We start from the raw sequence: 23,681 nt of genomic DNA, 5'->3' as shown, positions 1-23,681 counted from the left end.
AATGACAAATGAAAGTAATTCAGTCTCCAAGCCATTTAGTCAAAGTAACCTTTGAAACTGGATTACCTAAGGAGAGAGAAGAGAATGCCACAAATAATTGGTCAGATTTTCTAAAATCCTTTGTCCTGTGAAGATAAAAACATAATTGTCTGTGAACATCTAGTAAGTGAAGGGAATACTCACCTTTATTAGAAAAATTAGGGAAGAAGACTGGCAATTGTAGAGTTTCGTTAATCTTAGATTCCAAAACAACCTTTGGTAACAAAAAGTTGGATTTGTTTTAAGGGCAACCCTATTCTTGTGAAATATTAAATGGGGAGGTTTGCAGGATAAGGCCTGAAGTTCAGATACTCTTCTGGCTAATGTAATAGCCACCAAAAATAAAGTTTTCCAAAATAAATATTTTAAGCCACAAGATGCTGATGGTTCAAAAGGATTCATAGTAAGGGCCTGAAGAAATAAAGTTAGATCCCAAGGAGGAATGGGTTCCATAAATGGAGGTCTTAGCATTAGGAGACCCTTTAAAAATGCTTTAAAAGTTTGTGTGACATTAAAGAAGCATTATTAAGGCCCATATGAAAGTTCGAAATTGCCACTACGTGAACTTTAATTGCTGAAGCAGAGGAGCCAGATTGGTAAAGGATAACTAGAAAATCCAAGACCTTATGAACAGGACTCGCACAATGGTCTAGTCCATTGTCAATAGCCCAGTTAGCAAATTTTTCCCATTTACTTTGATAGAGCTTGGTAGTGGAAGGTTTGCGAAGAGCGACAATAATTTGTCAGATGGGAGAAGAAAGGGAAGGATGCCTGACAATCATAGGAATTGGAGAAGCCTCACAGTGTGCTTGAGATGTTAGAGATTCGGATGAACTACCCCCTTCAGATGAAACAGCAGATCTAGAGCTGGGTTCAGAATCCACGTTTTTTGAAGAAGATGAAGCCAAAGGAAGGAAAAATAAACTTATCGAGGCCAGAAGGGGGCAATGAGGATTACTGAATTTTCTGTCCTCTTTGCTTTCTTTAGGAATTGCGGGGAAGGCATAAGGAAGACCGGCGGGCCAATCGTGGAGAACAGCCTTCCTGAGTGACTCCCCCTGAGGGGTGATTAGGGCAAAATACCTTCTGCACTTGTTCAGAGAACAGCCAAAGAGACTGCAGCAAAGTTGGCCCCAGTGACGGAAAATCTTATTCGCCACTACAGAATTGAAAGACCACTCGTGAGGCTTGAGAATAGTTCTGCTCAGCTTGTCCACTATTACGTTGGAGCTCCTCGAGATGTGCGCTGCAGTAAGAAAGCAGTTGAAAGAAATTGACAACTGCCAAACTTTGAGGGCTGCTTGACACAATGGGTAGGATTTGGTTCCCCCTTGTTTGTTGATGTACCAGATTACCAACATATTGTCCATCTGAATAGCCACTGTTCCCAGAGGAAGGACGTCTTGGAATGCTTGCAATGCTACCAGCACTGCCCTCATCACTAGAACACTGATGTGCAAGTTGGCCTCTAGTTGGGACCATGTGCTTTGGACTGTCCTTCCCAGATAATACCCCCTCACCCCATGTGGGAAGCATCCATGGTCACTATGGCTTAGGGCTGGGGAAGAATGAATGGCCGACCCAAGAGAATCTGATCGGAGTGGAGCCACCACAAACGATCCTGTTTGCAGAGATTAGTAATCAAGATTTCATGTTTCCTTGAGTTTATAAACTTAAACACCCTTGAACAGCTGGTCACCACTCCCACAAGAGGTGACAACATACTGGACCTGGTCATCACCAACATGGGGAACCTATGTTCCACACCTGAGGTAAACTCGTCATTGGTAAGATCAGATCACAAACTAATCACAATGGACATCCACATCCCGAACCCCCCCCCCCCTCAGTCAAGGAAATCAAGGTAAAAAACTTCTCTAAAGTCAACTTCACACTCCTCAAGACCGAGGTGGGAAGTTTCAAAGCTCCCAATCAAATGGAAAATGATGACCTATCGGCAGAATCCTTTACAAGTGCATTCTATGAACACCTTCAAGAATGCATGGACCGAGCCACCCCTAGTAAAACCAAGACCAACTCCTCAAAAAAGAGGTAGCCAGTCTGGTGGACCCCGGCCATAAATAAACTTTACAAGAGAAGGAGGAAACTCCTGCAAGATAGAACAAAATCCCAAAATAAGAAGGCATCTCTGATTAACATCAGTAAAAAACTGCACTCCCTCATTAAATCATCCAAGGCCAACTTCGAAAGAAAAATAGCCAATGACTCTAAGGATAACCACAAGGCCTTCTTTAACTATGTCAAGAGTCTAGGGGCAAACTCTCACATATGCTCCGAGCTAGTGCATAATGGCCATAAATACACTGAACCAACCGACATTGCCAACATCCTGGCTGACAAGTTCAGTGCAAACGTCACCCCCCCCTTCACCAAAGGGGCTAGCACCCATCCCAGAAGAATGTGGCGCTCCAGATATCTCAGACACACAAGTAAAGACAGCCCTTGCAAAGGCCAAAAACACAGCATCAATGGGACCAGATGCTATCCCAGGTTGTGTCTTACACGAGCTTCAAAATGAACTAACCCCCCATCTCAAATCACTATTCAAACTCAGCCTCTCTACAGGCTATGTACCCAAAGAATGGCGTACAGCAACAGTCGTACCACTCCACAAAGGTGGTGCCACAACTGACCCTGGGAATTATTGCCCTATATGCTTGACTAGCTTGGTCTGCAAAGCCATGGAATGCATTATCATGGAGCTCATTAACAGGGACATTGGGAACCTCCAGACACTGGACCCCACCCAGTTCGGCTTTGTTAAAGGCAGATCTTGCCTCCTGAACTTCGAAACAGTCACCAAGGCCATAGATGAAGGGAAGGTGGTCCACACAGCATATCTGGACCTCACTAAGGCATTCAACACCATCCCACACTCAGGAATCATAGACAAACTTACCAGCTTAAATATCAACCCCCATGTCACGAGATGGGTTGCCAATTGGCTCTCAGACAGAACCCACATGGTAAGAGTGGCAGGCACCATGTCTGACTCTAAAACAGTCACAAGCGGAGTCCCACAGGGCTCAGTTCTGGGACCCCTCCTGTTCAGTATATATTTCTCAAAAGTACAGGCAAAGGCAGAGGGACGGTGGCTAACCAAGTTCGCAGATGACTGTAAATTGGGTGCAATAATTGACTCTCCAGCTGACAAAGACATCCTGCAAAAGGGTCTCACAGAGACAAACACCTGGTGTCAAAGTCACGGCCTCAAGCTAAATGCCAAAAAATGCATAGTAATCCCATTTGGGAAAAACAAAGTACCTACAAACTACCACATAGGATGGGAATCCACTAAGTACAGAAGAAGTAATTAGGGACCTGGGTACCCAAGTAGATAGCATGCTCTCCTTTGATAAACACATAGCCAAAACAGTCAGGAAATCCTTCTATGTGGCACACCTGATCACAAAGGGTTTCTCATCCAGATCCAAGGAGGTGATTGTGCCCCTTTACTCCTCACTCATTAGGCCCATAATAGAGTACAATGCCCCATTTGGGATGTACCTCACTAGACACCTGCAACAACTAGAAAGACCACAGAAGTACCTCACTAAGAGGATTAAGGGCATTAAACAATTACCCTATGAAGCACGACTAAAAAAGCTCCAGCTCTTCTCAGTTGCTTACCGTCTGCTGAGAGGTGACCTATGCCTGACCTATAGGGCCATGTCAAACCCTGAACTAATGGACATGCTTCACCTCAAAAAAATGAGATCCCTCAGAACCACTCGTTCTAGAAACTTGAACCTATGTACAACAATAAACAGGACATGCTGGAGGGATAGATTCCTGTCCCAGTGACTCCCCTCACTCTGGAATAGAATCCCAATCCATATTCGACAGAGCTCCTCTGACCCTCTTCAAGAGAAATCTTGATGAGTGGATGGGTAATCAAGTTCTACCCTGGGATCACTTCAGGAGCCCTGCTGACAGAGGCCCAGGTTACTAATCTAATGGGAAGGCGAAAGCCACCACTCTGTGGCTAGGCTTATAAATACCATGGGCAGATAGCCTAGTACTTACCTATGAACCTGTGAGATATTGATAGGTGCATCAGAGACCATTGGGAAGCAAGTAACAATTGCAACATTCGCATGTGATACCTTGCCAAGGGAAAAAGAGTGATTGACATTGCCATGGAGCCCAAAGTCTGTAGGACTAGTCTTGCTGGAACCCTTTTGTTTCATACAATTTGTCTGACTTGGGATCTGATATATTGAAGTCTTTCTGGAGGGAGTGAGGCAATTCCTGAAACAGTTTTTAAATGGGATCTGATGAATTCTAATTGCTGAGTAGGTTGCAAGGTTGACTTCTTGAAATTTATGGTCATGCCTAGGGATGTATAGAGGTATAGAGTGTAGTCTCTTGCCCATTCTAACTAATGCCTGGTGGTAGCGGTAAGGAGCCAGTTGTCGAGGTAAGGAAATACTCGAAACCCTAGCAGTCTGAGATGAGCTGCCACCACTGCCATACATTTGGTGAACACCCTGGGGGCTGTGGTGAGTCCAAAGGGCAGCGCTTTGAATTAGAAATAAATGGCTCCAGCCTGAAGCACAGGTATCTCCTGGAGCTCTTGTCCATTTTTATATGGGAGGGTGGCTTAATGGCTAAGGTGTTTGCCTTACAAACACAAGGTGCAGGTTTCAGTCTCACAAGGGATAATTGGCTAGGCTTAAAATGGCTCGCAAGGGCAGTTAGCTTAGTACTAAACTATGAACCTATGAACTATGAATAAGCGTCTTGGAGGTCTACAGAGCACATCCAATCGTCTTTTTCCAAGAATGAAAGTATTAGCTGTACTGAGACCATCTGGAATTTGCTTTGGTAAATGACCTTGTTGAAGTGGCTGAGATCCAAGATGGGTCTCTAGTTCCCTGTTTTTTGGGCACAAAAAAGAACCTTGAATAAAACCTGGATCCTGTTTGGTCTGGTGGGACTTTTTGGATGACGCGTTTGTCTATCAGTCTTTGAATTTCTAAAGCTGCTGCTTCCCTGTGACTGAATGGTATGTCCGTGAGCTTCTTCTGGGATGTTAGAGGAAATGAGATTGTCAGCAGGCGGAGAACTCCAAGAAGTACAGGGATGGGCACGAAAAGCCTCCAGATATACTGACTCCTTCGAAGAAGGTTGGATGGAGGACCAGCCACCCCTCTGTTTCAGGGTTTCCAGGATGTCCCCGAAGGAAACATCATAGGGGGTGACTTAGGGGCACCTTCCCCTTCATCAAAATCAGTATCTTCAGTGAAAGACTCCTCTGGGGAGTCAAAGTGCTTCCTCTTGCACTTCTTCTTCGCAGGAACTTCCTCGGGAGGATGATCATGGGAAGTGTCCGAAGAGGAAATCAGCAAGGTGGGTATATCCTAGGACTTTTTTGCCCTCTTGGCCTGGGGATGAGACAGATGGCAACTCAGGTCGAAGGGCTGTAGACAGTTGTCCCGACAGAGATGGCACCATACAGGAATGGGATCCCAGAACTGAAACAGACTCTTTCAGAACTAGGGTCACACCCAGCACCAAGGAGGCTGCCCCCTGAAACAGAAACTTGGATTGATGCTACAAAGGCTGAAACACCAAGGGACATGGACGGCTCCGAAACTAAGGAAACAGATCCATGCACCTCGGACCCAACCAGTACTCAATTGTATTTATTACTGCTTGGTGTAACTCATTCTAAGCCTTTTGGTTTAAACACTTGGGCTTCGGACCAGTTGTTTTGCACTGAGAGGGTTTGTGGTCTGCACTATAGTGGCAGAACAGGTAGCTTACATTCTTCTAGGTTGGGAACTGCAGATTGAGGGCTCAGTGTCTGTTATTCTAAAAGTGTAGTAATTCTGGTTTAAGCACTTGGGCTTTCAGGCCAGTTACTTTACATTAAGAGGGTTCGTGGTCTGCACTCTTGTGGGAGGAGAGGCTGGACTCTGCCCTTCTGAGCTGGGAATTTCTGGTTGAAGGCTTATAGTGCATGCATATCTGAACTGCTTCTTACTGAAGTTGGTGCGCCTTGTTTGCTGTGGCATAGACTGGATTCGGGCCTGCTGGATCTAGCTTTGTTTGTGTAACTTGAGCACTAATCCAGGCATTTTCTAAAGTATTCAATTATATATATTACTGCTTGGTAGTAACTTGATTAAAGTGTAGCTATCATTCTAAGTCTTTTGGATTAAGCACTTGGGCTTCAGACAAGTTGTTTTACATTAGGAAGGTTTGTGACATGCACTGTGGTGGCAGGACAGGTAGCTTTCATCCTTCTAAGTTGGGAACTGCTGATTGAGAGCCCAGTGTCTGTTATTCTTAAAGTGTATTAGTTCTGGTTTAAGCACTTGGGCTTCAGGCCAGTTATTTTACATTAAGAAAGTTTGTGGTCTGCACTCTTGTGGGAGAAGAGGCTGGACTCTGCCCTTCTGAGCTGGGAATTTCTGGTTAAAGGTTTATAGTGCCTGAATATTTGAACTGTATCTTACTGAAATTGGTACACCTTGTTTGCTGTAGCATAGACTAGATCCAGGCCTGCTGAATCTAGCTTTGTTTATATGCTTGTTGTTTGTTTGCTTGTTATTTCCTGGAACGCTAATTCCACCTAATACGGCTTCTCAGCTTCTGTGGATCACTAGTGATATCTGCATTGCTTACTGTACTTATTTCCTTGTTTCACTTGAAAGAAAGTTACTGTTTGTCATTTTTGCATTTAAGTTACCTGTAACACATTGCACTTAAGTTACCTGGCACTTGCTCACTAAAGCAATTATATAAGTCAGCACTAAAAATTAAAAGCACTACACCCTCACTCCCCACTGGCCCTGGTTTTCAATTATTAAGGAATTCTCAATATTATTCTAGCATGACCAAAGTTCAGTTGTCAATCTCCTCTCCGGTCCAGCTGGTGAATCTGGGAATCTTGAGGCAATGTTACAACTGCCTCATGTACACAGACAACCCTCTCCTCCTCCCAACAAATTCCAACACATGTGAGAGATGCAACCATATAGCCAAACTGGAGGCTAAGCTCTCTCAACTCAGTACTGGCATAACCAGTCAGGAGGAGAAGGAAACCACACTCACTACAATTCCAGTCTCACATAGACCTACCACGACAGCAAACCAAACACATAATCACACAAAAACATACTCGGAGGCTCTAAATAAAGATCTGCCAAAGCAGCAGAGACCTCCAAAGCAGACACCCAAGCAGCCGCTACCCCAAAACAAAACACGTGCAACACATATCTCACAAAGCCAGTGTGCCAAACAGTCACAGCCCTTAAGACTAAACAATACACCTGATACACTTGTAATAGGTGACTCTATCGTCAGGCACACTAACGTCCCGCTCACCAGGCTGAACAAGGAGAGGGTCACGGTGAGCAGCCTGTCGGGCGCTAGGATCCGCCACATAACACAAGCACTCAGGTCACTCCAAGGCAAGTACAAATATGACTCAGTCATTGTCCATGCTGGTGTGAATGACCTGAGACGTACCTCCCTGGACTACATGAAAAGAGACATAAAGGAGCTCTCTGAGCATGTAGCCCAGGCCGGTATGACCCTGACCTTGAGTAGCATCTTACCCTCACCAAGAATGATGCCACAATATGAAGACAAGATGATCAATTTCAACAACTGGCTTAAGTACTGGTGTCATTCAAATGGGATCCAATGCCTGTCAACTTGGGATGATATGCTCGACAAGCCACGATGCTTCGCTAGGGACAGCTTGCACCTGTCACCCCTGGGCTTTCGGATATTGGCAAAGGCTCTTGCTACCCCCATAGTGCCTTTTTTAGGCAAGGCTCAAAAGACAAACCCACCTCCATAGGTATCACAAGGGATAAGAAACTAAGAGTAATGCTACTCAACGCCAGAAGTCTAAACCTCAAGATGCATGCACTCGAAACTCTCCTTAGCATGGAGAACATCGATATCTGTGCAGTAACAGAAACCTGGTTCAGGGCTCCCGAGAGCACCCCAGCACTACCAGGTTATACCTCATACCATGCTTTTCAGCCCCAAAACTTGGACCGAACCACAAAAGGAGGGAGTATCGATATTCATCAAAGATACCCACACTTCCAGGTTGGTGGCAAAGCACGAAGCATCAGAGACTATCCATGTGCAACTAACAGTGGGTAAAACTGCCTTCCAGTTTATAGCCTGCTACAGACCACCCTCCCAAACCCAGGAACCCCACTCGGCCTTCCTGAGCACACTGGAAAATATGAAGGTCTCTCCAAACACCATTATATTGGGCGACTTCAACTACCCAAACATAGACTGGGAGCATTACTCTAGCACCAACACCCTAGCCCAAAGGTTCCTAGAATTTATAAACTCAAATGCTATGGAACAACTTGTTACGACTCCCACAAGAGGGGAAAACATACTGGATCTGATCATCACCAACATGGGGACTCTATGCTCCAGACCAGAAGTGTATCCCTCACTGGTAAGATCAGACTATAAACTAATCTCACTGGATATTCACATCCCAACCCCACCCCCTGCCCAGAAAACCACAGTGAAAAACTTCTCTAAAGCAAATTTCACAATCCTCAAAACTGAGGTGGAATCCTTTAAAGCCCCCGGGCCTGTGGAAAATACGGCCCAGACCGCAGAATCCTTTATAAACGCATTCTATGAACACCTTCAGGAATGTATGGACCATGCGATCCCAAATAAAACCAAGACCCAATCCTCCAAAGGCAGACGTCCTGTCTGGTGGACCCCAGCCATAAACAAACTATACAATAGAAGGAGGAAGCTACTAAATGATTGAGCAAAATCCCAAAAAGAAAGGCATCACTGATCAGTATTAGCAAAAAACTACGGGCACACATAAAATTGTCTAAGGCCAGCTTCGAGAGAAAAATTGTACAGGACACTAAGGATAATCACAAGGCTTTCTTTAGTTATGTTAGGAACCTGGGTGGTAATTCCCAGATATGCTCAGAATTAGTCCAAAATGACAAAAATACACGAACCCACAGACATTGCCAACATCCTAGCCGACAGGTTCAGCAAACTCCCCCCCCACCAAAGGGCAAATATCTATCCCAGCAGAGTGCTGCCCCTGACATCTCAGATGCTCAGGTAAGAGCCGCCCTCTCCAAAGCAAAAAACACAGCATCAATGGGACCAGATGGTGTCCCGGGCTGCATCCTACATGAACTCCAAGAAGAGCTAAACCCAAACATAAAACTACAGTTCAATCTCAGCCTTACTACAGGATATGTGCCCAAAGAGTGGTGTACAGCAACAGTGGTCCCTCTCCATAAAGGTGGTGCCTCAACGGATCCTGGAAACTATCGCCCCATAAGCCTGACTAGCTTGGTCTGCAAAGCTATGGAAAGGATCATCATGGACCTCATAAATAAAGATATTGGGGACCTACAAACACTGGATCCTACCCAGCTCGGCTTTGTTATGGGCAGATCCTGCCTCTTAAACCTGGTTGATTTGTTTGAAACAGTCACCAAGGCCATTGACGAGGGGAAGGTGGTCCACACAGCCTACCTGGACCTCGCAAAAGCCTTCGATACAATACCCCACTCGGGCATTATAGATAAGCTCACCAGCTTAAATATAAACCCCTATGTCACTAGATGGATTGCAAACTGGCTCAAGGACAGAACCCACATGGTTAGAATTGCTGGAGCCATGTCAGACTCCAAACCAGTTACAAGTGGTGTCCCACAAGGCTCAGTCCTGGGACCTCTCTTGTTCGGTATATATTTCTCGGAGGTACAGGCCAACACGGAAGGACTGTGGCTGACCAAGTTCGCAGATGACTGCAAACTGGGCCATAATCGACTCTCCAGCCGACACAAGCTTCCTCCAAAAGGGCCTCATAGAAACAGACAACTGGTGCCAGAGCCATGGCCTCAAGCTAAATGCCAAAAAGTGTATAGTCATCCCCTTTGGCAAAAACAAAGTGCCCACAAATTACCACATAGGTGGTAATCCATTAAGTACAGAAGAAGTAATTAGGGACCTGGGGACCCAAGTTGATAGCAATCTCTCATTTGACAACCACGTGGCCAAAGTGGTTAGTAAAACATTTTATATAGCCCACCTAATCATGAAGAGATTCACATCTAGATCAGGGAGGTCATCGTGCCTCTTTACTCATCCCTCATCAGGCCCATAATTGAGTACAATGCCCCTTTTGGGATGTACCTTACCAGACACCTGCAGCAACTGGAAAGACCCCAAAAGTACCTCACCAAGAGGATCAAAGGGCTCAAACAGATGCCATATGCTGCCCGGTTAAAGAAACTCCAGCTCTACTCAGTGGCATACCGCCTGTTCAGAGGCGATCTGTGCCTGACATATAAAGCCATGTCCAACCCCATTAATGGACATGCTGTACCTCAGAAAATCCAAATCCCATTGAGCTACGCTCGAGAGACTTGAACCTCAGCACTGAAATAAATAGGACATGCTGGAGGGACAGATTCATAACCCAGAGGCTCCCTTCACTCTGGAATAAAATCCCAGTCCAGGTTAGGCAGAGTCCCTCATTGACTCTCTTCAAGAGGAATCTTGATGAGTGGATGGGAGATCGTAGGTTTACCCCGGGTATCACTTCTGTGTCACTGTTAGACAGAGGCACAGTATACTAACCTCGAAAAAGGGCATAGCAAAATAAATTTAAAATGGGTGGCGAAAGCCAAACACATTCTGGCTAGGCTTATAAATGCCCTAGGGCAGATAGCCTAGTATGAACCTATGAACCTATGAACCAGAGAGCCCTGACCCCATGAGCTCTCCAGTGGCAAAAACTTGGAGGAGCTCAAGGCAGCCCTCAGGACCAGAGAAGAGGAAGCTACCAGAACAGGCACAGTCGGTGCTGGAAGTGTTGGAACAGAGGGCTCCAAAGACTCAACAGGAGTTGGAGGAGAAGGAATTAGAGGTGTTGTAGATTGGCTTGTTCCGACGCCAGCGTGGCTAGGAACCGAGGACAATCCCTTCACCATCAGAAGCTGATCCACCCAGTCTCAAAATGTCGGCTTCTGAGAGACTCTTAGTAGATCGGATCGAAGTAGTTGAAGGAGACTTAGGGGGTCTCACTTCAAGAAAGGGACTTGCTGGCCTATCTTTAAAAGGATGAAAAGGTGGGGCGTACCTTGTCCTAGGAAGTGGCGGCAGCTGTGACTTTTTCGGCACCAAGGGTACTGTGGGTACTGACGAAGTTGTTGTCGGCTCCAACACTGTCTTGGGTGTTGAGTCAGATAAACCTTCCAGTGCCGAAGAGCTCTTCAGCACCATGGCCAGTTTAGAGACCTTCTTGGATGGTTCCAAAGTACTAGAAGTAAAGAAGGTCTTTTCTTAGTGGAGGAAGAGGAGGATGAAGATGTGCTAGCTTCAATCCTAGACTCAGAAATGGCCTCTTCGAAATCAGATTTGAGGAGTCCTTCAGTATAAGTTTATTCTTCTGCCCAGTAAGAGTACAGGTAGAGAACCTGTGACAGACTTGAGCAATTTTCCTGAAAGTGTAGTTTACCCAGAAAATACACACATAAGGTATGCCCATTAGAATTGGGCATCTTACTTGAAACTGGAGGTGCCTTTTGAAGATTTGACAAGAGAGAGTTGTTTTTCAGCCATAACGAAAAAGGGCTGAAACAAACATACACACACGGATAGAAAAGAGGTAAAGTGATGAAGATTTATTTTTCTTTTTTAACAATTAAAAGGGATAGAAAAGGAAAATACCATCAACGGTAATTTAAGAATACATAAAAAAGGTAATAAAGGAAAGAAATGTACTAATGATGGTGCTTAAAGGAACTACCAACGGTAGAAAGAAAAAGAGAGAGAAACACACTCAGGTGTAGCTGAGAAGAGCGGGTAGACAGAAAGAAGATTGAAGGAAAAGGTTAAGCAAAAAAATATAGAGAGATCAGAGTCTTAACAGAGACAAGCTTACTTTAAAATCAGCCAAGTCTCGAGGGAAGGACAAATATGTCTGACCTATGTAGTGGCAAATGAGATCTGATGTAATTTTGAGAGGAGCATTATGGATAGTGTCTGGCTCCAGAAATTTGAAGGCATGATCTGGAATAAACAGCCGAGTTGGTTCTGAGGCTCAGAACCTAGCCCACTGTCAAGAACTAAGCAAAGACTGACAACATCAGATCTAAAGGTCTGTGACTGACAAAGTTTGCTGATGACTGCAAACTAGGAGCAGCCACAGAATCTCCAAATGATGTCAACATCCTACAAGAGGGTCTTGAACAATGATTGGTGCCAAAGTCATGGCCATAAACTCAAGGCAAAAAATGAATTATCATTCCTTTCGGTAAAAGAGATGTTCCTGCTAACTACCACATCAATAGCAACACCTTAAGTACACATTCAGTGGTGAGAGACCTGGGCACACATGTTGATAGCAACCCTACCTTTGACCACCATGTCTCCACAGTAGTAAGAAGGGCATTCTACATTGCTCATCTCATAAGTAAGAGCATTGCCTCCAAAAGAAAAAGAAGTTATAACCTCCCTGTACTCTTCCCTCATCAAGCCAAAAATCAAGTACAACACCCCTTTTTGTATGTACCTTTCCAAGCAACTGCAGAAACCACAAGGAAAATTCAAGGTCTTCAGTATCTGTCCTATGGGGATCATCAGAAATCACTGTACCTTTTTTCTGTTTCATGCAGACTACTCAGAGGGGATCTCTGCCTTGCACACAAGGCAATCTCTGACCCTGCTTTAATGGAAATGGTGCATATCCGTAAGTCAGATGGTACACAGGTTACTCATTCTAAAGACCTTAACCTGGTATGTGACATTAACAAAACCTGATGGAGGGACAGCTTTGTCTCCCAGAGGTTACCACACCTTGGGAACAGACTCTCACTTCATCCCAAACACAGTACCTCTCTTTGGCCCTCTTCAAATGCAAACTGGACGACTGGATGAGTGACCATAAATTCACCTCGGGGGTTCCATCTGTGTCCTTCTTGGACAAGGTCAATAGCTGCTGATCATGGAAATAAGGGTAAGAACTTGGCTAGGGTTGTAAGGGCCATAGGGCCATTAGACTAGTAACTTCCTATGATCCTACTGTGCCTTTTTTAGGCAGTGTCAAAATAACCAGCCTCCCAACATAACAACATCCTCTCTAGATAAACTCAAGGTATTACTGTTTAATGCTAGGAGTCTAAACAAGAAACTGCACTCCCTGGAAGCACTCCTTACTTTGTAAGATGCCAACATCTGTGCAGTCACCAAGACATGGTTCAAAGGCATGGAAACCACCCCAGCCATGCAGGGCTACAATGCTTTCCATATGTTCAGATCACAAACTGAGCATGAAAAAAACAAAGAAGAGGATATATTCATCTTCATTAAGGATAAGTACACATCTAGACTGGTTAAACAGTTATGAATGACTCTCCATGTCCAATTAACTATAGGCAAAGCCCCCTACCACATCATAGCTAGCAACAGGTTCCCCATCGTGAAACAGGAAAAGCATACTGCATACCTGGACTTACTGGAGGTCACTTGCCATACAGCCCAACACCTTACTCATGGGTGATTTTAATTATCCTACCATCAAATGGGAAACATACATGACCACAAACATGCTGGCTCAGAAGTTCTTGGACTTTGTCAATTCAAACACTCTGGAACAGCTACACAGTACACCCACAAGAAGTTCAACCCCCCCCCCCCCATTTCTGATGTCTTCCCTGGTAGGACTGGAACATAAATAAGTCTTGTTTGATGTAATTAAAAGATTGATACCCCATCAAGCTCAAAAATGCTTAATTTTTCAAAGACAAATTACTTCCTACTAAGTGATGATATAAGAAGTTTCAAAGCCCCCTCAAATGCAGACAATACAGACTCCTATGCAGAGGTGTACACCAGTGTGCCCTGTATAACCACTTAAGCAGTTGTACAGAATTAGCTGTACCTGATTGGATTAAAACCAGGTCTTGCTGAAAAGCAAGCCACCCTGGTGGACCCCTAGTATAAACAGACTATATAACAAGAGAAAGAAACTAATGTCCAAGAATAGGACAGAACTGGCTCAGCAGAGGAAGAAACCCATCTCTAGCTTAAACAAACAAATCAGAGATCTTGTCAAGTCCTTCAAAGCTAATTCTGGAGTGAAAATAGCCTCCCTAGCTAAAGATATTCACAATACATTCTTTAACTACATCCAAAAGCTAAAAAAAGAATACCCAGTTATGAGCTGAACTGGCTGTGGGTGGCACCACCCATAATAGCCAACCTACTAGCTGACAGATATGGACCAAACTTCACCCCCTGTTCCTTCCAGTCATCCCTAATGTATACCTGCTACCATTCCTCAGCTATTACCTCAAGAGAGCAGATCACTTCAGCGCTCTCCAATGCCAAAAATGCAGCATCAATGGGACTAGACAACATCCAAGGCTGCCTTTTATACAACTTAAAACATGACCTAGCAGACACACTTGGATTCCTGTTTAACCACAGCCTGAGAACTGGCTATATTCCAGTGGAATGGAGGACAGTAACAGTAATCCTTCTGCACAAAGGGGGACCATCAACAGACTCTGGGATTTATAGGCCCATAAGCTTGAACAGCCGCATCCGCAATGTCATGGAAAGAATCATTAAGGACCTTATTAACAAGGATGTAAGTAATCTCCAATCTCTGAACCCAATGCAGTTCAGATTATTTAAAGGTAGATCATGCCTGATAAACTTGGTTGACTTCTTCAAGAAAGTCACCAAGGCCCTGGACAAGGGAAAGACATTGCATACCTCCTACCTTGACCTAGCCAAGGCATCTGATACAACCCCCCACTCAAGTTTTATAGAGAAACCCTCCCAAATGGGAATTATCCCCTAAATTACCAGATGAGTAGCCAATTGGCTCACCGACAGAACACATACTGTAAAAGTGGGTGACTTCACCTCTAGCAAAAGGCAAGTCACCAGTGGTGTATCAAAGAGTTCTGTGCTGGGCCCCTTACTGTTCTGAATTTATTTCTCAGACGTCCAGGCAAACTTGGATGGCCAGTGGCTGACCAAGTTCGCTGACAACTGCAAAATTGGGAGCAACCATTGATTCCCCCAACGATGTTAATATACTGCAGGCAGAGTTAATGCAGACAAATGACTGGTGCCAAAGACATGGATTAAAGCTAAATGCAAACAAATGCATTATTATTCCCTTTGGGAAAGCTGACATTCCAGCTAATTACATTATACACAGCACCCCCCAAGTGTAGACCCAGTGGTAAATGATCTGGGTACTCAGGTTGATAGCAACCTGAACTTTCTGAAAGCCCTGTCACTGTATTTTATCTCCTACAGGTTATTAGGTGTTACCTGTGCCTGGCTTAAAGGGCAGTCTCTGACCGGCCCTGATGCATATGCTACACATTCGTAAATCAAACTGCATGAAGGTCACTTGCTCCAGGGATCTTAACCTAGCCTATGACATGAACAGGTCATGCTGGACAGACAGATACATCTCCCAGAGACTGCCAATTCTCTAGAACAAGCTTCCATTTCAAGTGAAACAGAGCCCCTCCCTGGCCCTCTTCAAACACAACCTAAATCAATGGATGAGCGACTGCATATTCACTCCAGGGATGGCACCCATGTCCCTCCTGGACAGAAGATGTTATTTACCATAGACCCTTACCTTCTGCAAACTTCACTCACCTAACCACTGACAACTGGGTCAACTCAGGATAAATATGGCTAGGCTTTGTAAGGGCTCTAGAACAGTTAGCTTAGTAGCCTTCTGTGAACCTATAAGCAAATTATGGGGGAAGCTGATTCTTTTGCATATAGTTTAATGAATATAGGGTTGAGAACTAGTTAGGTAATTAAGTTAAAGGTTGTTAAAAATGTTGCATTACTACTGGATAATAAAGGAATTTGACAGGGAAATAATTGCAAAAAACATCAGTACTAAATAAAGAACCAACAAACACAAGCACGGAACAAAATTCAGTAGATAAAGACATACAAGAAAATGTATACACTGAGTGAAAAATAAGAGGTCAGAGTAATCGGTACACCAAATTTATTGATATTTTAGAAACTTTTAACAATATTCCCAGACCTGACCTCCATTAGGACACTGAAGCCTGGTAAGTTTGTAACTTTCAATTCTGGGCTGCTACTGCTGAATAATTTTTGGCAGAGACATTTAAGGAGTTGCATTTTACACAGCTTCTGAAATGGGTCAGCTACCTGGGGACTTTGAAAGTGCACTATGTATGAGGTTTGCATAAACTGTAATGTAGTTGCGATATTATCCTACAAATAAAACATTAAAAAAAAAAAAAAACAGGAGATAAATACACATACAAGACTTATTCAGTTCTGTTAACAAGTAACTTTCATTTAAATACATACCTTTTTTTAAGCATACCCCATATTTCTTATCGATATCATAATTCAATGTTGTGGCACACCATTCCTGTTTACCTCCCGGTCCATTTGTAGTACAATCAGGATACCAGGTCCCATTGAATTTAAAAGGAATCTCACAAGGTTGCCCAAATGAATTCCCATCTTTTGTATAGATCTCTGTATGAGAAATGGAGAACTTTAAACCCGTGGCAAAGAGATCTGATTATTATACAGTTGGTGATGTTTTGCACTACACTTGATAATAAAAAATATTAGTAAATCAACCCATTATCTAGTTAAACAAAATCAATTACTATCTACTAATGAAAAACACTTATCAGTTATACAATTCCTCAAATACAACCTCACAACTTGATTCTCAGCAGACTGTCTTGTATTCAACCACTTTTGCATCATTGATAATTTTTGTTAAGCACAGCTGAGTCACCAGTTACAAAGAAAACAAGTATAATGGACTTTAAGCATGCTGCACAACAAAGACACATATGTGAACTTTTGTACGTAAACTTTAAAGCAGTGGCATAGATTTCCCAAAGACAGTATCTAAGAACATGAACAACGTGTACATCATCTAGATATACACTGATCTCATGGATAAATGGACATAACAGGAGAACTAGATGTGTAAAGAAAGCGAGAATGTGCAACATGGCAATCATAAAGGAAATGCATGTCCTGCACTTGTATGGAGGAATATTCCTGGTAGTCTGGCTCCATTACCTTTTGTCTGCCGGATGCTTGATGCTGCCTTTAGTGATGATAGTGATTACAGATGCATTCATGCAACTAGTTTTCTCATCAGACACAGTGGACAAAGGCATGTAGCAGACGTGAGGTGAATGACCCAGGCTACAAAAACACAAGAGTATGCCACTGAACTGCAGACATAAGGAGGAATACCAGGTGACAAAACCTAATTAAAACAACAAAACATGTAGATAATCTGTGATCAAAGAAGTACAAGAGCCATCAATAATGTAATTGTCCACAGAAAGATGTAAGTAGAATTTAAAATGTTAACAGTAAGTGGAGATGAACATGGTCTGTGGCACATAAAAGTACAGTTGTGTACACTTACCAACTTACCATAAATGTAGATGTTCGAGTGCATTCACTGTTGCAGTCATTACAATTGGGTTATCCTGCTGGCAGGCTACCCTCAGTCGGCCTGAATTCCAAATTCTAGGTCTGGCATCGGTTGCTGTCACCTCTTCCCTAACGTCAGTGCGCCAGGGGTATAAAAGATGCAGCCGATGCCATTTTATTCAGTTTTTCTTGCCCCAGATATCAGGTGCCCCCAAAAGGGTAGGCTAAAAATATGTCAATAAAGCATGCATTCACCAAAATATATTTTGCCTTCATCTACAAGCAAATACACCACATAGGTTGTATAGATTAGAGAAGTACAGATAAGTTCCAGCAATGATATGGGGGATGGTGGGTGGGTAACCTGGACTGCAACAGTGAATACACTCGAACATCTACATTTATGGTAAGTGTACACAACTGTACTATGTTCTTCGTGTTTCACTGTTGCAGTCATTACAATTGGGTTGAATCGTAAAGCTGTGGTTGGGAGGCTGGAGCTAAATAGCATTAGGAGTGGCTATGAGGCCCTGCAGAACTGCAGTGGCAAAGCCTGCCCTGGATTTAGAGTAGAGTGGTAAATGATAGTGCTTTGTAAAGGTGTGCACTGAACTCCAGGTAGCAGCCTCTAAAATGTCTTTGGTTGGTAGTCCCCTGAGGAAGGCTGCTGAAGTGGCTGTTGCTCTGGTTGAATGTGGCCTAATGCCCTTAGGCACTGGCTTGCCATGTTGTGAATAGCAGAAGCGAATGCAGTGGCCTATCCACTTTGAAATAGTCTGCTTTGTATTAGCCTTTCCTTGTGATCCTGCAGCATATGCCACTAGTAATTGCTCTGTCTTTCTGAAAGCTATGGTTCTGTTCAAGTAGAAGCGTAGCTGTCTGTGAATGTCCAAAGAATGCAGAATCCTCTCTCCCTTATTCTGTGGGTTTGGATAAAAGGTAGGCAGATGAATAGTTTGGTTAAGGGCCACACTGAACACTACCTTAGGTATAAATGTCGGGTTTGTCCTCAGAGAAATGCTGTCCGGATAAAAAATGATAAAAGGTTCCACAGCTATGAGTGTCTGTAGCTCTGAGACTCGTCTTGCAGAGGTTATTGCAAGGAGCAGAGCTGTTTTCCAAGACAAAAACTTTATATCAGTTGTAGCGGCTGGCTCAAAAGGAGGCAGGGTGAGTTTTTCCAAGACATAATTGAGGTCCCATGCAGGTGTTAGTGATCTCCTTGGAGGCCTTAGGTTTTGGCTCCTCTGAGGTACTGCCTTAATAAAGGATGAGAAAAGATTGGTGGCTCTGTATTGTAATGAGCCGAAATGGCAGAGGCATGAATTTTAATTGATGAAAAAGATAGGCCCTTGTCCAGCATCTCAGTTAAGTATTGCAAAATCTGAGGAATATTTGGTACTGCTGTGTCAATTCCTTGTGCCTGGTTCCAAGCACAGAATCTCTTCCATTTTCCAGCATTAGATTTTCTGGTACTAGGCCTCCTGGCCTCCAAAATGACACCCATCACCGCTTTAGTGAGAGGTGTGTTTTGTATGACTACATTATCCGCCATGCTGCCAGATTTAAGGTCTTGAGTTGGCTGTGCAGGATCTGATTGTTTTGTTGGGACAGTAGATGAGGTATCTGAGGTAAGGTCCAGGCTGGGCATTGAGACATGTTCCTTAGGATTGGATACCAGTACTGGCGGGGCCAGTTTGGAGCAATCAGTATCATTTTTGGCTTCTCTTGTCTGACCTTTAGGAGTACCTTGGGGAGGAGAGGCAGTGGAGGAAAGGCATACACTGCTAAGTTTTTCCAGCTGAAAGATAGGGCATCCACTTTCCATGCTTGTCTGTGATAAGTCCTTGTGCAGAATCTCTTTAGTTGGCAGTTGTGAGGAGAGGTAAATAGATCTATGTCCGGGCATCCCCATTTCCTTGTTATCATGCTGAAGACTTGTGGATCCAATTTCCACTCGTGGGGATCCATGAGGTTTCTGCTTAGTTCGCCTGCCAGAGTATTTATCTTTCCTGGCAGGAATTGTGCCTGCAGATGTACTTGGTAAGTCAATACTGTGTCCCACAAAGTCATGGCTAGCCTGCAAAGGGGGTAAGAATGAGTGCCTCCCTGCTTATCTATATAGGTTCATAGGTTCATAGGTTTATACTAGGCTATCTGCCCTAAGGCATTTATAAGCCTAGCCCAAATTATTGTGGCTTACGCCACCCCTTATATGAAAAAATACTGTGCCCATTAGTTTGTTGTGCCTCTGTCCAGCAGTGACCCAGAGATGATTCCCGGGGTAAACCTACGATCTCCCATCCACAGGTCTAGATTTCTCTTGAACAGAGTCAGCGAGGTGCTCTGCCTCACATGGACCGGGATTTTATTCCACAGCATAGGGAGTCTCTGAGTGATAAATCTATCCCTCCAGCACGTCCTATTTATATCCGTGCTAAGGTTTAAGTCGCTTGCTCTAGTGGTTTTGGTGGATTTGGATTTTTGAGGTGGAGCATGTCCATTAATTCGGTTGGACATGGCCTTGTATGTCAGGCACATGTCACCTCTGAGCAGACGGTATGCGACTGAATAGAGCTGGAGTTTCTTCAATCTGGCAGCATATGACAGATTTTGGAGTCCCTTTATCCTTTTGGTGAGGAACTTTGGGGTCTCTCCAATTGCTGCAGATGTCGGGTGAGATACATCCGAATGGGGCATTGTACTCGATCATTGGTCTGATAAGTGAAGAGTACAGGGAACAATGACCTCACTAGATCTGGATGTGAATCCCTTCGTGATCAGGTGGGCAATGTAGAAGGTCTTTCTAACCACTTTAGCAATGTGAGTGTCAAAGAAAGGCCACTGTCAACCTGGGTCCCCAGGTCCCTGATAACCTCTTCTGTGCTTAGTGGATTGCCACCTATATGGTAGCTTGGGGTTACCTTGTTTTTCCGAAGGGTATGACTATACATTTTTGGCGTTTAACTTCAGGCCATGGCTCTGGCACCAGCTATCTGTTTCAGTGAGTCCCTTCTGAAGGATATCCGTGTCCGATGCACTTTCCACTATGGCCAGTTTGCAGTCATCTGCAAACTTTGTCAGCCAAAGTCCTCCCATGTTGGCCTGTACTTCTGAGAAGTAGATGCCAAACAATAGGGGCCAAGGACCGAGCCCTGTGGGACACCACTTGTGACCGGCTTGGAGTCTGACACAGCGCCAGCAACTCTAACCCTGTGGGTTCTGTCCTTAAGCCAGTTTGCAACCCATCTTGTGACATATGGGTTTACATTTAAGCTGGTAGTTTTTCTACAATACCCGAGTGGGGTATTGTGTCAAGCCTTTGCAAGGTCAAGGTAGGCTGTATGGACTGCCTTTCCCTCATCAATGGCCTTGGTGACTATTTCAAGAAGTCGACCAAGTTCAAAAGGCATGATCTTCCCTTGACAAAGCCAAACTGGGTCGGGTCCAATGTCTGCAAGTCCCCTATATCTTTGTTTATGAGCTCCATTATGATCCTCTCCATAGCTTTGCAGACTAGACTTGTTAAGCTTATGGGCGGTAATTACCAGGGTCCGTGAGGCCACCTTTGTGGAGTGGGACCACAGTTGCCGTGACGCCACTCCTTGGGCACGTATCCTGTGGTAAGGCTGAGATTAAACAGCTGCCTTATGTGCGGTTTAATTCCTCATTTAGCTCGTAGCACACAGCCGGGACACCATCCGGTCCCATTGATGCTGTGTTTTTAGCTTTAGAGAGAGCAGCTTTCACCTGCGCATTTGAGATGTCCGGGAGGCTACACTCGGCTGGGATAGTTATATCTCCTTTAGGGGGGGAGAGGGGGGTGAAGTTTGCACTGAACCTGTCTGCCAGTATGTTGGCAATGTCTGTGGGTTCAGTGATTTTTGTATCATTTTGGACTAATTCTGAGCATATCTGTGAGTTTCCACCCAGGTTCCTAACATAGCTGAAAAAGGCCTTATGATTGTCCTTTGAATCCATGGCAATTTTTCTCTCAAAATTGGCCTTAGTTGATTTTATGAGTGCTCGTATTTTTTTACTAATAATGATCAGGGGTGACTTCCCTTTTATGGATTTTGTTCTATCATGTAATAGCTTTCTCCTCTTATACCACATGACCGTGGTGTTGTCTGTCTTTATCAGTAGTTGTCCCGGATGAAGTAGGTCCTTGATGGCTGTCAGGGCATTCTGAACAGCTAGCATTTCTTTTTGATTGATATGTAGATGCATTTGGTTTGCGGACCATGTGCCTTGAATACATCTTCCTGCCATGTGGGCCCCCCAGGCATAATCTGATGCATCTGTTGTTAATGTCTGTCTGGCTGGGGGTAAAGTGAATGGCTGTCCCTTGTTCTGGTGACAGGCCTTCGCCCACCATCGAAACTCCTGTTGCAGGCAGGGAATGAGGGTAATTATTGTTTCCAGGCTGTGGCAATGTTGAGTCCAAACACTTTTTAGGTACCATTGAAGTTTCCTCATATGCAGTCTTGTATATGGAATTAGGAGAATGCAGGATGCCATGAAGCCCAAAGCCTGCAGAATTTTTCTTGCAGATAACTGGGCCTCCTTTGTTGCCAACATATTGAAATAGGTAGTCAGTTGCAATTGTTTGTCTGGCATGAGATAAGCCATCTGGGCAGTTGTATTTAAGCTTGCACCCAGGAATATTATCTCTTGAGAGGGTAATAGTTTTGATTTATTTTTGTTGACTGTGTACCCTAGGCATGTTAGTAATCTCTTTACAAACGCCAGTAGAATGTCCTTGTTCTCTGCTTGAATGAAGCAGTCGTCCAAGTAAGGATATATTTGTATTCCTCTTTGTCTGCAGAATGCAATTACTGGAGCCAGGCACTTTGTGAAGACCCTGGGCACAGTAGATAAGCCAAAGGGCAGTGCAGAGAACTGGTAGTGCATTGAGCCAGCTTTGAATCTGAGGTATCTTCTGCATGTTTGACTGGGACATGCAGGTATGCCTCTTTCAGGTCTAAAGTCACAAGCCAAGCCTTCTTGCCCAGCATGGGCAGAAGCTGCTGTAGAGTCAACATTTTGAATTTTGGTATATCCAGATATGTGTTTAGAATAGATAGGTCCAGTATTGGTCTCCAGGCTTTGCAGTCCCCAAGAACAGTCTTGCATAAAATCATTGTCCCTGCTCTTGCTCTGGTACTTGTTGAATGGCCCTCATGTCCATGAGGGATGAGACTTGTTTTTGTGCCTCTGCCCATTGATTTTTTGGCAGGTCTGGCCAACTGTTTGCCCTTGGCAGGGTATGAAAGTGAAACTTGTAGCCTTGTGACACTATGTCTAAGACCCATTTGTCCTGGGTTATTATGTGCCAGTTTTGAGAAAAAAGTGTTAGTTTTCCCCCTAAAGGTGCTGCCAGAAGTTAAGTGCTTGGCGCAGGCAGGGGGAAGTCATTGGGACTGTTTCCCATATGGCTGTGATTTGTCTTCTCCACTTTTGGAGGTTGGAGGTTGAAGCACCCCATTGTTTAGACCTGTACAAACCTTGGGGCTGGGATCTGCCTCTAGGGCGTCTGTATCTGCGCCCCTTTGTGGCCTGTCTGACACTGGAAAGGACCAATTCTTTGTAGGCCAGTGTCTGCTAAATCTTGGAGGCTGTATCTCTAAGAATTCCTTGACTGTTTGCATAGATTTAGCTTTGTCCTCCCTTTTCTTTAACACCTCTTCTGCTTTAACACCAAACAAGGTATCATGCTATAATGGAGCATCTAATAATTTTGCTTTAACATGATCAGGTAGATTTTGTTCCTTTAACCAAGCATGCCTCCTAATGACAGAACCTGTAACAGCGGCCCTGCAGGAGGCCTCCAGAGAATCAAAACCACATTGCAAAGTATGCTTTCCAACTCGCTCAGCTGCATGCAATAAATCCTGCATTTCTTTGTTTTCTGCACATTCAGAATTTATCAACATTTTCTGTTTAAGCAGTGACATAATATATTGCTGATATTTGAGCATATAAAACTGACAATTTAAAGCCCTTATAGCCAAGGTAGCAGAAGTGTAAATCTTTTTTCCCCATCTGTCCAGTGCCCTAGAATCCCTGTCAGAGGGGGTAGGGCTTTTTTGCAGTGGAAGCCTTAACCCCTTTGGGACCCTGAGAGATAGTTTCTGGGTCAG

General features: G+C 44.2%; 1 protein-coding gene across 1 annotated transcript in view; it reads right to left on the bottom strand.

The window, feature by feature from the left end:
• Positions 1-23,681, bottom strand: part of LY75 (lymphocyte antigen 75) — a 3,856,564-nt gene that overhangs the window by 3,592,027 nt on the left and 240,856 nt on the right. Inside the window, exon 3 of the mRNA XM_044074746.1 lies at positions 16,435-16,608. Within this exon, the coding sequence (XP_043930681.1) occupies positions 16,435-16,608 (174 nt within the window). The remainder of the gene's footprint in view (positions 1-16,434; positions 16,609-23,681) is intronic.

The sequence above is a fragment of the Protopterus annectens genome, chromosome 6.part0, assembly GCF_019279795.1.
Source record: "Protopterus annectens isolate FY-2018-M chromosome 6.part0, PAN1.0, whole genome shotgun sequence".
NCBI classification, from domain to species: Eukaryota; Metazoa; Chordata; order Ceratodontiformes; family Protopteridae; genus Protopterus; species Protopterus annectens.
The sequence above is the reverse complement of the archived record's forward strand: the minus strand, read 5'-3'. Positions and strand labels throughout refer to the sequence as shown.